Genomic DNA, 14,686 nt, shown 5'->3' on the forward strand with positions numbered 1-14,686 from the left:
CGTTAGTTTTATTGTATTAGTTGATACTTATATTTAGTAGTATTTCTGAGTTTATTTTTATTTTATTCTTTGTTTTTATTATATATATTTTTATACATTACATGTATATTATTTTTTAATCCTTTGCCAGTTTTTTTTTTTAAATTTAAATATTTGTATTTGATCGTGTGGAACGAAATCTTTCAATTGTCCATTTTCAATCTGACAATGGCCTATGGAATAGGTCAAACGTTTGTTTTAAATAAACTTTCTCAGCAACGATAAAGGTGTTTGGTTATTGTTTATTTGCAATTTTGGATTATTATTGTTATTCAAAGTGAATTATTATTTCTTATTTCTAAATGACAAAAATAAATAAAAGTTTTAAGAAAATTTGAATATGGATGATAGATAAATTTGTATGTTGCAATTGAATATGTTGGAAAACTAAAGTAAAATATGTTTCTTACACACAAATTGATAGAGACATGATAGAGAAATTAATGACATACTGTCCACCAACTCAACTCCCTTCTGAAGATATGATTGGAATGTCACAGTTAATTGTCAGAGGTCACAGTAGGGATGGTGACATTCCGATCCAATAAAATGACAACCACATATACACTTTCGACTATAGTAAAACAAATCACCTGTACAAAACTTTGACAACTTAACACACAAATTCTAACATCTTAATTAACAGGGGAGCATGCAAAAAATGAAATGCAACTAATATCAATGTGCTTTGACAGTGCTAATATTATGAAATAATTTATTTGCATCTAATGAATAAATAAATAAATAAAATTTTTAGTTTTTTTTGTGCTCCATTTTCTTAGATATTTTTCAAATAACTTGTTTTATTCTACATTAGAAATTATTCAGTAAATAACCAAAAAAAATTCCAGTATTCTATAAAATTGGATAAGTAGAAAAATACTGAAACTGAAAAGTTTTTGGCAGTAATTTGGCAGTTAGGTCAAGTACATTCAAAATAAGTAAAATTTATGCAACTATAGTAATTTTATATTTTATTGCATAATACTATGAATTTTTGATAATGTTTTATATTTTTTCCACAGAGTGTACATTATGGTTTATAAGGATAACTATCAAAATGACTTTGATTTAATACAGTTTTTATTTTCTATTCCTTATCTGTAAATTTCTTTTTTCAAATCTTTAGACTTGATATAATTCAAACAATCTAAAAATTCTTACTGTATTTGTAATATTTTTTACATTTGTACCATGTAACATTATATAAAATCACTTAAACAAAAAATTTTACATTAAAACATTCAATTAACAAAAACATCTAGATTTATTATGACAGAATAACAGAATCTGACCAAATGAAAAGAACAGTACTTTCTAGAAATTGCAGGGCTGATGATTAAAATCCAGAATATAGTCTTTGGTATGGCATAAAAGTGCCAATGTAAATCAAATATTCTTATAAACTGATGAGACCAAAGAGTGTCGGTGAAATTCATTTGGATAAAAAGGAAAAAGTAAAATAAATATCTTTATTGATTAACTGATTATAATTATAATTCATTCCTTGAAATCAGTACCAGTTGAGTGTTTACTCAAAGACTATATTCTGAATTTTAATTTAAAAAAAAAATTTTTTTAGAATTATAATTATATATTTTTAATCAATTTCATTATTACTATCATCATCTTCAACCAGACATTGACATACAAAATGTGTTCCATCTGTGATTATAGTAAAGTATTCTAAAAGTAGATTTAACCTGATTTATCATACCCATTTTGTGTGGGTTTTTTGACAATAAAAATTTAAAATTGGCTAACACAGAATGTATTTGAATATAAATTCTTGAAAAGAAAATCAACAGTAATTAGTGATATGCAAAGAAAGATCATGAAAAAGTGGAATCATCATAATTCAAAACATTAAAAAAACTACTTCCTTTTGGTAATGGCACAATTAAAAAATATATAATACATTTGATAAAAATTTTCAGGACAAATAATTGTAAAAATTAACAAATACTTTTTTATGTTTTGCATAATGAGGTGGATGAAGCAGCCTCCATTAAAGGGTTCACTCTGCTGTAAGACTTCTTTATTCTTGTTCACACCTCAGAAAAATAAGACTTTTCATTGTATAGTCTAATATTTGTTGATTTTTACAATTATTTTGTTGGGGAAATTTTTATTAATGTTACATCAAACCGGTAAAAGTTTAAAAATAGCAAATAAAATCAATCCCACAGATTGTACTGCATTCTATAAGAACAAATGTTTAAAAATTGATGCTTGGTAGACTATAAAATATTTTACTTTTTTTATGATATTGGTTTATCTGGTAACACTTTTCAGTTGTATTATTTTATTTGGTAACACATTTTTCATCTATATTGTTTTTCCAAATAAATTTTTATCTATCTAAGAAATTTATTCTGCTCAAATGTCTTGTGTTATTCAATGAGGCAATTGTAACTTTATATTTATTTTTCTCTCTCATATATATATGAGGGTATATATATATATATAAAGTTATAATATATATAAAATAACTACAAGATGTCTCATGTACAGTGGATTCTTGACAGTAGTAAACTCTGGAAGGACAGCTAAATTGACACTGTGTTGAATCCACTGTATGTATATTTGTGTGTCTTGTTTTTATCTGCATAATATGTTAGATATAAAACTTTTATGGTATTTGACAAATATTTGTTAGTTTTTAAGTAAAAAGTTGCGAAGGTTTTGATTTATTATAATTACATTTACATGTATTTATGTAAAAGTATATTTAATAACTTTCTGAATATATTTCATGTGTCTTATCAAACACTAACCAAATTTTTTATACATTTATATCTGGTATTGCAAATGTATTATCTGCAACTGCAGATTGCCAGAAAATATAGAGCACCTACTGTATCATCAAAAATCACAAAATAGTTTATTTAGTTTTTGATTTTTATATAATTTAAACGAATTAATAAATAAATAAACTTATACATTACTTTGTTTATTTTGTCATTTCAGCAATCAACTGAAACATTTATATAATTGTAAGGTTGAATAATTCAATATACTGTATAAAAACTTACAGGAAAATTTTATCAAATACAAACATTTCCTGAATAAATAATATAATATAACAATAATAATATCCTTGCGTGGAGTTCAGGCATTTTAATTTAATAAAACAGAAAAACAGATTATTTTTCTAAATCACTATTTTCAGTAAGACGATTTTAATTTAGGTTAATAGAATTTAAAATCGAAAATAAAATTTAATTTTTTATCTTGGATCTTTTGGATTTCCACAGTGACACTTGTCTCACCTGTTTAAATAATAAATAAATGGTGAAGAGGATCGTTTATTTACAAGCCAGTTTTATAATGAGGATATTAAATGATTTATTAAGTTCAAAATCTTTTCATTAAATCTTATATATATATATATATATAAGTTCCATGTTAGTTGGGCATGCTTATAATGAACAAAGTCTGACTTAATGTAAAAAATAAATTCAATATTTACTAAAATGATAAATAGATTACTTTCAAATAATTGTTGAATTTCTGCTTATTCAATGCAAGCTTCATAGCAGAATCTTTATTGAAAATTTTAAGTGTTTTAGATTTTATGGTTGAATATCTTAAAAATGAGCGTAGAAAGTTGTTTATAGTTGTAATTTTTTCTTCCCTTCCAGTTGACTGTAATTCATCCTCGATCAGAACCTAGTCACAGTTCCGACTCGAAACAGTCACAGGCTCATGCACAAGTTCATCAGCATAGAGTTGAACAAAGCGATGCCAAAATTAGGCCGGCAAACTATCTAGAAACCAATTTAGACGGAGGGAAAATAATTGCAAAGACTTCCGCAAGTAAGTAAAAAAGCGGAATGATATTTAGAAATCTTTAAGACCGATTGTAACCTCCGGTCACGCAGCGAACTCCAGCAAATGGCGTTAAAAATTGAATGCTTTTTCTATGGGCAAATCCTCTTTTCCAAAAATTTTCGAGAACCGAAGCAGATAGAATCAAACAGTTTTTTGCATTAGATTCCTATTTAATTCTTCTATTAACGCACGGTTCAGAATTTTAGAAATCCGATTCGTTAATTTTCTACGAATTTTTAAAGTCGTAGAAAATTTGTAGAAAATTCACGAATTGATTTCCAAAATATTTCACAGAAAAAGCATTGTTAACGCTGGAAATCTCATGCATAACCAAAGAGGTAGCAATCAGCCTTAATACACACAATGCATAATTTTATTGAACTTTAAACTTCTTAGGTCATGCCGTGGCAATTATCATCGTTGTGTGTGTGGGATTTCTGGTGTTCATGATCGTCTTAGGCGTAATTCGTATCCGAGCCGCTCATCGGCGTACGCGAGAAACTAGAGACGACGATCAAGAAATGGCATGGGACGATTCCTCGTTGACTATTACAGTAAATCCAATGGATGTAAGTTATTGGTTCATAAATATTTCTAGTTTATTAAATTTTTTAAATTATTAATTGTCTATACAGCAGATTGAACAGCAGAATACAAAGTCGGCTCCGCGGGAAGATAACGACGATAGCGACAGCTCCGACGACGGAAGCAGTTATCACGATGAAGACGAAAGTTCGGAGGAGGAAGAAAACGAGAAAGTAAAAAGCAAGGAGTTAGAATGGGATAATTCTGTACTTAATTTCTAAGTATCTACCTATGTTTCGTTTTCTGCTTGTAATATTTAAGAGCACCTCTATAAAAAAAAAAACAAAACAAAACAAAAAAAAAAGAAATTGCACTTTCCTTGCACCATCGAGACCTAAAGAGGACGTACTCATTTCATAGAAATTTATCATACATCTTTGCACAAAAAAACTCACCTTTTTCGTAATTGGATACATATTTTTTCCAAATTTTTGATCATCTTTGACGCCATACTTCTACTTATTCCAACATTGGGCTTTTGATCCAGTGCAACAATAAACAACAACACGCGACAGAATTCCCTTTGCATTTATTAACGTAAATTTTTTATGTTTGTTTGTTTGCCACAAAAAAGGGAAATTCGTTGACGTCGAACAATCCATATCACCGGGCAGTTATATTGTGTTTCCAGAGCAGCATCGAATACATACTTTGACTCGCCGACGATTTGGTCGCACTAAATCGCACGAATGCTTCAGAATGTTCTAAAAACACATATCTGAAACACACACGATCCATTCAACAACACCTTTTGCATAAATGTAGTATCCTGTGATATCCCAGTATGTAGTATTAGAATACTTTTTCTCGTGCCGTATTTAAATAATGGATGTAATAATAGTAATGCATGTACTTAAGAAGTAGGATTGTGCACCATGTTGAAATTATTTTGTACAGATATCGACGTGACAAGAAAAAAAAAAACTTTTTTGAGTGCCATTTGTATTTTGGTGCACAATGTGACAAACACACGGGCTTCGTTCCCGGGAATTTTGGCTAATTCTCTCTCTCTTTCTCTCTCTCTCTCTCTCTCGCAATTCCCCTTCGTCCCGTGTGCCATTCGGTTCTTAATTTCCTCGTAGATTTTTACGGTAGAGAACCAGCCGAAATTTTCTGGAATTTGCAGATAATAAAACAATAAATAAATAAAATAAAAACACCGACCAATTTATAACTGAATTTCACACGAACTTCTTAATCGCCGCCAGTTTTGAAGGGGGAAAAATTTAAATGTTCGAGTTTATATTTAAAAAAAGAAGAAAACATTTCAATATTACGTATCGAATCGAACAGATTTGGAAATCTATATTAAATTGTTTCACTGTAAAAAAAAATATTTATAAACTTTATATAGAATTAGCTTAAAATTGAATGTTGTTTCTTTTTAGAGTAGTTAATACTTAGAGGTTGGGAACCAAGAGTTGAAGTTCCGAATCTTGGGAAAGGAATTAATTTTTTTTTTTTTTAAGTCACATAATCTTAAATTTCGTCCCCGTTTTATATACAAAAAAATAAGAAAATTGTGTGTATCAAGTATTATTATTAAAGAGAAAATAACATATTTTGGTACACGTACAACTCCGTATCGATTGCCCATTGCGTAAGTTAATGTTTTAATAATAACGACGTCTACCTATTACTAGCGGGTGTTCTAACCGTGCTTACGATCTTCCTTCGACGCTGACCTTGAACAAATGTTACGCGCTACTTGTTCTGGTGTGTGTACACACAAGTTCAATGTCAACGTTTAATTCGTTTTTTTTTTTATTATTATTTAAGATATTATTTAACTTTGATCGATATTAACACTTTTCATAATTTCAAAAACAATGCAATAACACGCCTAAATCCTATATAAAATTAAGAAAATTATTATTATTATTATTATAACGATTTTAATGTATATCGTGGCAAAACATGAGTGCATCTATGGGGGTATTTTTCTGATAAAACTTTAAAAAAAATCGATATATATAGGCCTATATATATATATATATAGTATATATTTTTATAATGACATTCTGTAATGGATGGGATTGAGTCATTTATTATTTAATTTTGTTAAGGCTCGAGATTTATGTACTGTACTTGTGTACTTATTATTATTTCTTTGATAGAATGCAAGTAATTAAAATCTGAAGATTTTTGCGAAATTGCATTTCAACACACACACACACACACACACAAAAAAAAAAAAAGTTACTTTGTTTTCTCACGATCCCGGATTTCCCGGAAAACATTTCAAAATATACAAAAGAAAAATCGTTCCCGAAATCGGGAAATTTAAAATGCTCGAGATTCCCAACCTCTATTTATATTTAATAAATACATTTATTAGCGTTTTTTCCCCGTTTTAAGTATTGTTTTTTCGTCCATAAAACTTCCCATACTGCAGCAGGTTATAGGGGGAGGAAAAAAGAAATTTTTAAGTTTTGTGTTGTTTACAGAAAATTCACGTGTAAAATTTAATTGAATAGCTTTAGGCTGTCGTGCTTCATATTGTATTCATAATTAAACATTCCAAGAGAAAAAAAAAATACTGTGTTTTTTGGTATTACAATATATAAGGGGTATAATGGTGATGGATATATACAAATTATGTATCGGTAACGTATCGTTTAATATAAAATGTAAACAATTTTTTAATTTTTTTTTATCTTTATTTTTATTATTATTATTATTTGTATATGTGCATTTGCACCTGTTCAGTTATTAAGTGTCCACTTTATATATATATTATTATTGACAATGAATGCATCAAATCTATTTGTTATATTATACATAAATATATATACACAAATGCCCAAGAAAGCTTCGAAAGAAAATTTTTGTATATTTTGTTGAAAGTGTATTGCAATAAAGATTATTTTGCCCCATTTAAGTCATTTTTTTTGTAATTATAATCGGAGTTTATTGTTGCATTAGTCACGATGAAAGTTCACTCGGTTTTAATAGGACAAAACTCGTTTGTTTTAGCCTATTTAAGCTTAAATGAGGCGGAATAAAAATCTCTTAACCACCAAAATATTCAATATTAACACCACACAATACACTGGTCGGTCGTGGGTTCGCGCGTAGGCTGGCCACTTATTTTCCGGATTTGTACGTTCCTAACACCTAAACAGGGATCAGTTTCCTATAGAAAGACCCTCCATCCTAGGCAGACGGACCGTGTGTTCGCGTGCCGTATACAACAACAATGCAAGTTTAATAATGGCGGAAGCAGTTATGCGGTGTTATTTTTTTTTAACTCGACCTTGACTTCGATAATCGTTTATTTCTCGGTAGTTGTAATATTTTTATCGACGTAATACTTAAAATGTTATTGGTGTGTGTGTGTGTGGAGGGAGGAAACAGAAGGTAACGGGACCCGAGACAAAATACACACGGGGGGTCCCTACAGCAAATTATTATATTAAAGCAGTGTTTTCCCCATTCTGAAAAAGGGAGTCGGAGGTGCAGAAAGTTTGGAAACCACTGTATTAAAGGAAGTAAACACATAGTATAGGAGCCCTACTTCTTTGAGGTCAAGGCAATTCGCTCTTTTTTTGCGCCCCCGTTTAAGTGCCTGCGTGCAGTATCGAACTCGTTCCATTTTATTATTATTCGGGCGTGATATCTCGTTCCATTCCGTGTCTAGACCTTAGTTTGAAGTTTCATAATTTTAAATAACAATAAAAAAAAAAGTTTAAACTAGATGACGTGTAACACGTCCTCGTTGTATTTCTGCACAAGTTTCCGTCATGTTTTTATCGATTATTTCCTTCTCCCGTACTTAAATAGTGACCCGGAATCTATTATTTATTCAGGGTGAAATTTAAAATTTTTAATAAACGAAAGGAAGAACGACAATACGCTTTTATCAAAATTCCAAGTAAAATTCATGTTAATTTCCGTTATTTCATGTACTTTCCGTCGGTAAAATTAAAAACATTTTATATTAACTATTACAAAAAAAAACGTTATTTTCGGGGGTAGGAATGAGTTTTTTAATTGTAAATGCCAATAACGCCCACACCCTAGAGATATAGCACGTGACTTCCTATCTCCCCTCGACCTTTAACTACCAAAATTTAATTAATCCCCGTCGATTCCCTAAACACGGAAATAGCCCTAATTTTAGAGACAATGCAACATACACAAGCACGCACACAATTTCGTAGTGTTTCTCACGACATTCCGAGCCGGTTGGGTGTCAAAAACATTTAGAAATTCAATAAAGGGAAGTCGAAATTTGACCCATCACCCCATTTTTTTTTTCTATATCGCATCCTGGAGGGTAATTTCGAATAACAATACGCTACTAAATTATAGTTTATCGATTAAAGAGATGGCTACTTTTAAATACCTTTCCGAAGATAATCGGAAATCGATAGCCGGCTGGAAATTTTTGCAATGCAGATTTTTATATCCCCTCCCCTTTATTTCCCTCTTGCCAACCCCCCCCCGCATTGCGTATCTTAAGGAGGAAGCGAACTAAATCTATTTATCCTCGGTGTATAAATAGACATTTTTCTTATCCATCCGGAAAAATCCGGACATCTACGACGTAAACAATAGATTAAGATAAGAATCTTCTTCTATTTCCAACGATTTATTCAAAATATAATTACAAAATTATACACTCTAAATAGTCGAGTAATAAATACTTAAAATTATGATAAAATAAAACTATATTTTTATTTTTTTTTTCATAACCAACAATAAAGATTTAGATGAGGTATACTTCAAAAATCCCATACGCACGTGCTGTTTTCCATTTCCGGTAAAGGCATGAACTTCTTTAAGGTAATCCGAGATCCATATTGTTTTGTTTTTTTTAAGTAAAGAATGCGATGGAAAATGTAAAATTTGAATAACGAACTAAAAAAATGGTGGCTTGCTATTGTTTTTCAGGGAAAGTCCACTTTGTACGTGGCTATTTCCATCGGGGCTACCGTTACGTTGTGTTTATCGATTCGCACTTTGTCGCCCAACCCGGTGAGTTTGGTGGAATGTACGTTACGAACACCAAGATGGCGGAAGGGGTCGATTTCGGGTGAGTCTGAACACGTGATTGGAGTGGTCTCCACTAAGCTGCAAGCGCGATTCTTGTTGTGGAGTATGAGTAAACTGGAATTGGATGGCTGATAGAAATTTTCGTGTAAGGGTAAAGTCCTCAAGTTGACGAGATGAGTGTCGCAGGGATAGCTGGCTTGCAGGAAACTCACACTGGGTTTGAATAGATGCTCCATTCTATTGTTGACATCTAGAATGACAGCGGGATAATTGAGGACGGATGATAAAGTGTGACCTAAACGGCTCAAATTCGGTACTTCGCTCTCTTCCGGTTTGACCTTTCTTTCTAGTAGAATCCAGAAACGAGAAATGGTCCTCTTATTGTCCATTAGACCTTCGCCCATTCCTCTTCCGTCGTCGGTCTGAATCCTTCTATCGATCATGACTTCTAGGGTGCCACTCTTGGGACTAGTCGCTCCGTGACCGTGCGTGGTGAGGAAAGTCAAACGCGACTTGCCGTCTTCTATAAACATGGCGGAAGTGATGGGGTAGTAATTAGCCTGAATAGGTAAATGGGAGTGGAACATCCTCCTGACCATCTGGAAACCGTTCTGGTCTGTAAAGAACGTGTTGCCGTTATCGATATCAGTTTTTATCTTCATGAACATTTCGTTATTTGTAGTTTCCGGTCGAGTCATGTCGTGTTGGGCCACCACTTCTAGACCCGCTCCCAGTGGTCCTAGAGTCTGATAGAGACGAAATTTGATAGTCAGTAGCTTGGAGTACACTACACTTATTTCGTTTAGTATTAAACCCCGTACTATGCGGATGATGGGAAACCGCCCCGTTATGTTTCTGAGGGGTTGAAGGAAACTGGGTTGAAACAGATAGGCCCCGCTGCTGAACTCTTCCGACCTGTAAGCTTGGAACGACATTTTAGCTTGGTTGCTAGTGAACAACCTCTTGAGTTTGATACTTTGCAGGAAACCCGTAAATCTAGAAAAGGTTGCGGAGATGTGAGGAGATTCCAGAATTATGTTCTCCTCGATTAAATTATGGAATGTAAAAATGTTATCGTCCGTTTTCGCTGCTTTGGCATCGTTCATGATGACGTTAATAGAAGACTTATTAGCAATCATGCGATCGATCGCCCTGAGGACAAAAGTCTCTAAGGACAGAGGAGGGAGATCGGCCACGAATATCACTTCGAAGGCATCGCTTAAGATTTCTATGGTGTCGTTCCAGATGGGATTAATCTGGAACGATACTTTACGGTCCATAGAATCGTAAACGGCTACGTAAGGCGTGCCAATCCGAACTCTGACGGCCTGCTGGCTTCGTCGAGCCAAAGAATTGAAGACGACCACTTTTTTAATTCCCTCCCTAGACATTTTTAGAATACTTTTGTTATCGAGGACATCGTAAGTGGGTTTAGTGAAATCTACTACCAGATAAGGAAAGGAGCGGTGGTAAATGGTTTTTGGTATTTTTAAGAGGACGTACTGCGAGCAATAAGAGAGCAGCGTGATCGATTGCTGAATTCCATGAAAGAGGCGCATGCCGTAATCGTGCATCACCGCTTCTTTGGAGGTCCCGGTGATAGCGTCGTGATGCTGGAATAGCGCCAAGCTGTCTCTAGCCGCTCCTAGTGCATTGTAGTCTTCGTCTAATTTCCGAACCACACCGGAATGATTGCCGTGTCTCAGTACCACGCGGCTCAGACTGTATATAATTTCGGCATTGCGCAGCCAGTACTCTAATTCGCGGCATAATTGCTTCCAGTAGGGTCTGGTGGTGAAGTATCCGGTCCAGTAGGCTGCCTTTCCCGTGGCGTAGATGTCGCTGTAAGCGAAAAAGTCCCCTACTAAAGTAGGATAAGAATCTCCGTTGATGTCCTTCATCCGGCGATGCACTTGGTCGAAGTAATCCCTGACTGTCCCGAAACGCACTTCTGCATTCCAGTCCTTCCTGGAATTAATGTACTGGAAAAGTTTCTTGTAATTGTTATATTGCTGGTCCCATTCGGCCTCGTGCTTGTATCTAAAATCGTCGCCCAGTTTGACCAGAGCTACATTGTGATGGAACAGTGACGCCGTCCTACCGTACTGAGATAACAGCAACTCCGCTTTCTCTTCCACATTTTGATTGGTTATCGGTACCGAACGGCTGTCTGTATATTCTCCAGCAATCCTTCTAAAATCGAACTGAAGACACACCTCGGTATCGGGCCCGCAAGTGTATTTGATATTATACAGATCGAAGGGTGCCATCTGGCATAAAATCTTGGAAGAATTAATCCCTTCGAAAGACTGCTTCCACCAAAAATTCAATTGCTTCTGCTCCGCTAGATATTGCTTCCAGGCGTAATGAGTCCTCTGAATAAGCATATTGTGAATTCCAGAAGATTTCAGGATGTAAGCGAAAGTGGAAGAATGCCCGAAGGGATCTACGGACCAAGCGTGGGAGGGTTCGATGTTTAGCGTGGTCTTTAGCCAATTGTGTCCTTCAATTAGCTGATCGATCATGGCGTAGTAACTGGAGGAAGCTTCGTCCGTCATTACCCATCCACCCGTCACCATCTCTAATTGTCCGTTAGTGACAAGTTCTTTCACGGCATCTCTCAAATGAGGTCTATTCTTCAGACTAGAAAAGAAGGCAAAAAAATTCAATTAGACGAGTTCAACTTTAAAAAAAAGTTACATTAATTGCCTGGCAGGGAGTATTACCTGGTCCACCATTTGGAGAAAAAAGAGATTTCGGTCCAGACGAAACTTAAATCCGAATGAAGGTTGAGTTTTTCCACCATATTGTTCAATATTCGCGCCGTGTAGGTGTAGAAATAATCGTCGAAGGTCAACAACCAACCCGGATCGTTGTGAGAATGAGGAACGACTATCACCTGAGGAAATAATTCAGAAAAAAAAGAATAATAAGAGTGGGATGAGACGATTCTCACAGCTATTTTTGTAATATCAGCAGGAAATCAGAACAAGTCAAATAATAAATTCGTTTAAAAATAAATTACAACGGGGGAGTATTTTAATTGACTATTATTTTTAAGTTCCTGCACGAACTACTTAAATTTTAAAACGGCTTTATCGACTACACACTGCAGAATTTCTCACATAAATAAGTATAAATTGGCAAATGTACAACTAAAATGGCTGCCGAATCGATATAAAAAAAAAATGGAAATGAAAAAGAAACAATTTTTGCAAATTAATTCCTTTTGTTAAGTCTTTGATGCGTATACAGTGACCCGGTGTTAAATCTTTATCTTCGGCTCAATCTAGATCCAGATTGAAGTTTACAGCCGCTAACAAATAGACAATTTTTAAAACAAATCTAGGTTATCACTCGGAAAAAAATTTAAATTTTCCAATAAGGTTATTTAACCGAAGAAGGGGTCGAGTAACTGGACACAAACAAGGCGAATCTTTTGTTCTTCCAAGTTTCAGACGAGCAACCAAACAGAAAACAAACAGCGGCATCCGGGGTGTTTTTTTTTCTTAAATATTCACCATCTGATTTAGGTTTATTTACAAATTCTATTGTGTTGTAACGTTAAAAAAAAGAATAAAAGAAGGTATTGTTTGCTCGTTACTTCTTCCCCTCTGGTCTTAGAAAAAAACACGTGTTAAGAGTCGAAATTAGCGAAAATAAAAATAATAATTGGGATATTTCGAGATTAAATACAATAAAATTCGTCATTACTTAAAATGTAATTAACAATGGATTCGGACGAAATTTTTATTGTCTTTTTTTTCTATCCAGTTTTACCGTAAGAATAACAATTAGATAATATTTTCCGACACACAAACGAAAAATAATGTTAACAAAATCGATTTATTTTTAACGTTTATAAGTATTTATGGGGGTTTTTTTTAAGCAGAACACCAGAACGATGCTCACCTTGAGTGGTAGCTTGCTCCATTGATCCTTGGTCTTTAAATATCTTTTCTCGAATGTATAATTCCAATAAGTCCTGGATCGTGGATGGAAATTCAGTTTGGGGTAGAGATCGGCGGTAGAGATGTCAACCGAGGACAATAGACTCGACCGATGACAATGCGACGGTTTAGACGAGAAAATCTTCTCTTTTCCGATTGTTCCATCTTTTAAATCGAATTTAACGATTTCTGTAGAAACGGCGATCGAAGTCCTTTTTGTCAGATTTATAGTCTGGCTACTGTAAAATAACACAACCACTCCGAACAAGACGAGAGTGGACAAAATCAAATAACACAGCTTCGGTCGTCGTACAAAATGCAACATAGCTGACACGGGGGGATTACATTATTTCTTTTTCACTTCGGGGAGAGGGGGATAAAAAATAAATAAATAAATAAATACGGAGCTTTAAAGCGGAATGAAATCAATAATAGGTCGGGCGACTTTTCCTATCGGAAAAGGCAGACAACGTAACGACACTACTCACGTCTCCTTCGACCATCTTGTATAGGATAGAGGAAGGATCGAGTACAAGAAGGACATTGCGCATGCCCCCTTTTACAATGCCTCCGGGTTGTCTTCAAGGTCGCTTCCAAGTTTCGAAACTTCTACGATTTATTGGTAAAATTAAAATTTATTTATTTATCCACGTCATACGTCACGTCACGTATTTAATTTCCCACCTCGCGTTTAAAATGACGTATTTTTTTTTCTATTATTAATTTCCACCGTGGCTTTCTGTCTCTCTCTTTATCGATTCGATCCGTTTAATAATTGAAAATAATTAAAACAATTGTCGTTTAAATGCCAACGATTTTTATTTCGTTTCGTATCGTTTAAATGCTACGTCACGTGATTGCGGTTTGTCACGTGACGTCGGTTGGTGCCATGATGATTTCTTTATAATTTAAATAAATTTAATTTTAATCAAACGTCTATTAATTAATTTAATTTTGTGTATAAAATTATCGACGATTGTGTTTAAATAAGTATTATTATTATTATTATTATTATTACGGATTTTAAAATTTTATTAAAATTTTGTATGTAAAAAAATTTACTATCACGTGATGTTACATCAGTAAGGTTGTCATAGCAACCGTACGACAGACAACAATTTATGTTTTTTTTTTTTTTTTTAATTTAAAAATTTTTGATAATTTCGATAAATAAATAATTCATTTTGAGTAGCGTATTTCGTTTATTTATACATTTAAATTATGAGGAAATATTAATTTATTGCCAGAAAATTATTATTCAAAAGTTTCGTTATCGATCG

General features: G+C 33.4%; 2 protein-coding genes across 3 annotated transcripts in view; one reads left to right on the top strand and one right to left on the bottom strand.

Annotated features, from left to right (window-relative positions):
- The window catches only part of LOC111633389 (calsyntenin-1-like), a 31,566-nt gene extending 24,930 nt beyond the window's left edge, over positions 1–6,636 (top strand). Inside the window, exons 5-7 of one of the 2 annotated variants that reach the window (XM_023377949.1) lie at positions 3,684–3,858; positions 4,270–4,442; positions 4,512–6,636. In XM_023377949.1, coding sequence (XP_023233717.1) covers positions 3,684–3,858; positions 4,270–4,442; positions 4,512–4,679 — 516 coding nt within the window. In that variant the 3' untranslated portion in view covers positions 4,680–6,636. Of the gene's footprint in view, positions 1–3,683; positions 3,859–4,269; positions 4,443–4,508 lie in introns of both variants that reach the window. The other variant, XM_023377948.1, reaches the window with a different exon arrangement.
- A 2,380-nt stretch (positions 6,637–9,016) lies between these two features.
- LOC111633388 (alpha-mannosidase 2-like) lies at positions 9,017–14,140 on the bottom strand. The gene is made up of 3 exons (XM_023377947.1): positions 13,369–14,140; positions 12,183–12,355; positions 9,017–12,099 (listed from the first exon to the last, which is right to left on the bottom strand). The coding sequence occupies exons 1-3, from the start codon at positions 13,729–13,731 to the stop codon at positions 9,351–9,353; spliced, it is 3,285 nt and encodes a 1,094-aa protein (XP_023233715.1). The 5' UTR covers positions 13,732–14,140; the 3' UTR covers positions 9,017–9,350.
- Positions 14,141–14,686: the final 546 nt, after the last annotated feature.

Source organism: Centruroides sculpturatus, unplaced genomic scaffold (genome assembly GCF_000671375.1).
Source record: "Centruroides sculpturatus isolate CEXI.00-Female unplaced genomic scaffold, Cexi_2.0 scaffold677, whole genome shotgun sequence".
Taxonomy (NCBI): domain Eukaryota; kingdom Metazoa; phylum Arthropoda; class Arachnida; order Scorpiones; family Buthidae; genus Centruroides; species Centruroides sculpturatus.

Excerpts from the sequence above, each read along its gene's own strand:
- LOC111633388 (XM_023377947.1), bottom strand. The coding sequence starts at position 13,731 with ATGTTGCATTTTGTACGACGACCGAAGCTGTGTTATTTGATTTTGTCC. Across the intron at positions 12,356-13,368 it reads GGAGCAAGCTACCACTCAAG|GTGATAGTCGTTCCTCATTC; the intron begins GTGAGCATCGTT and ends TTATTTCCTCAG. Across the intron at positions 12,100-12,182 it reads TTCTCCAAATGGTGGACCAG|TCTGAAGAATAGACCTCATT; the intron begins GTAATACTCCCT and ends CTTCTTTTCTAG.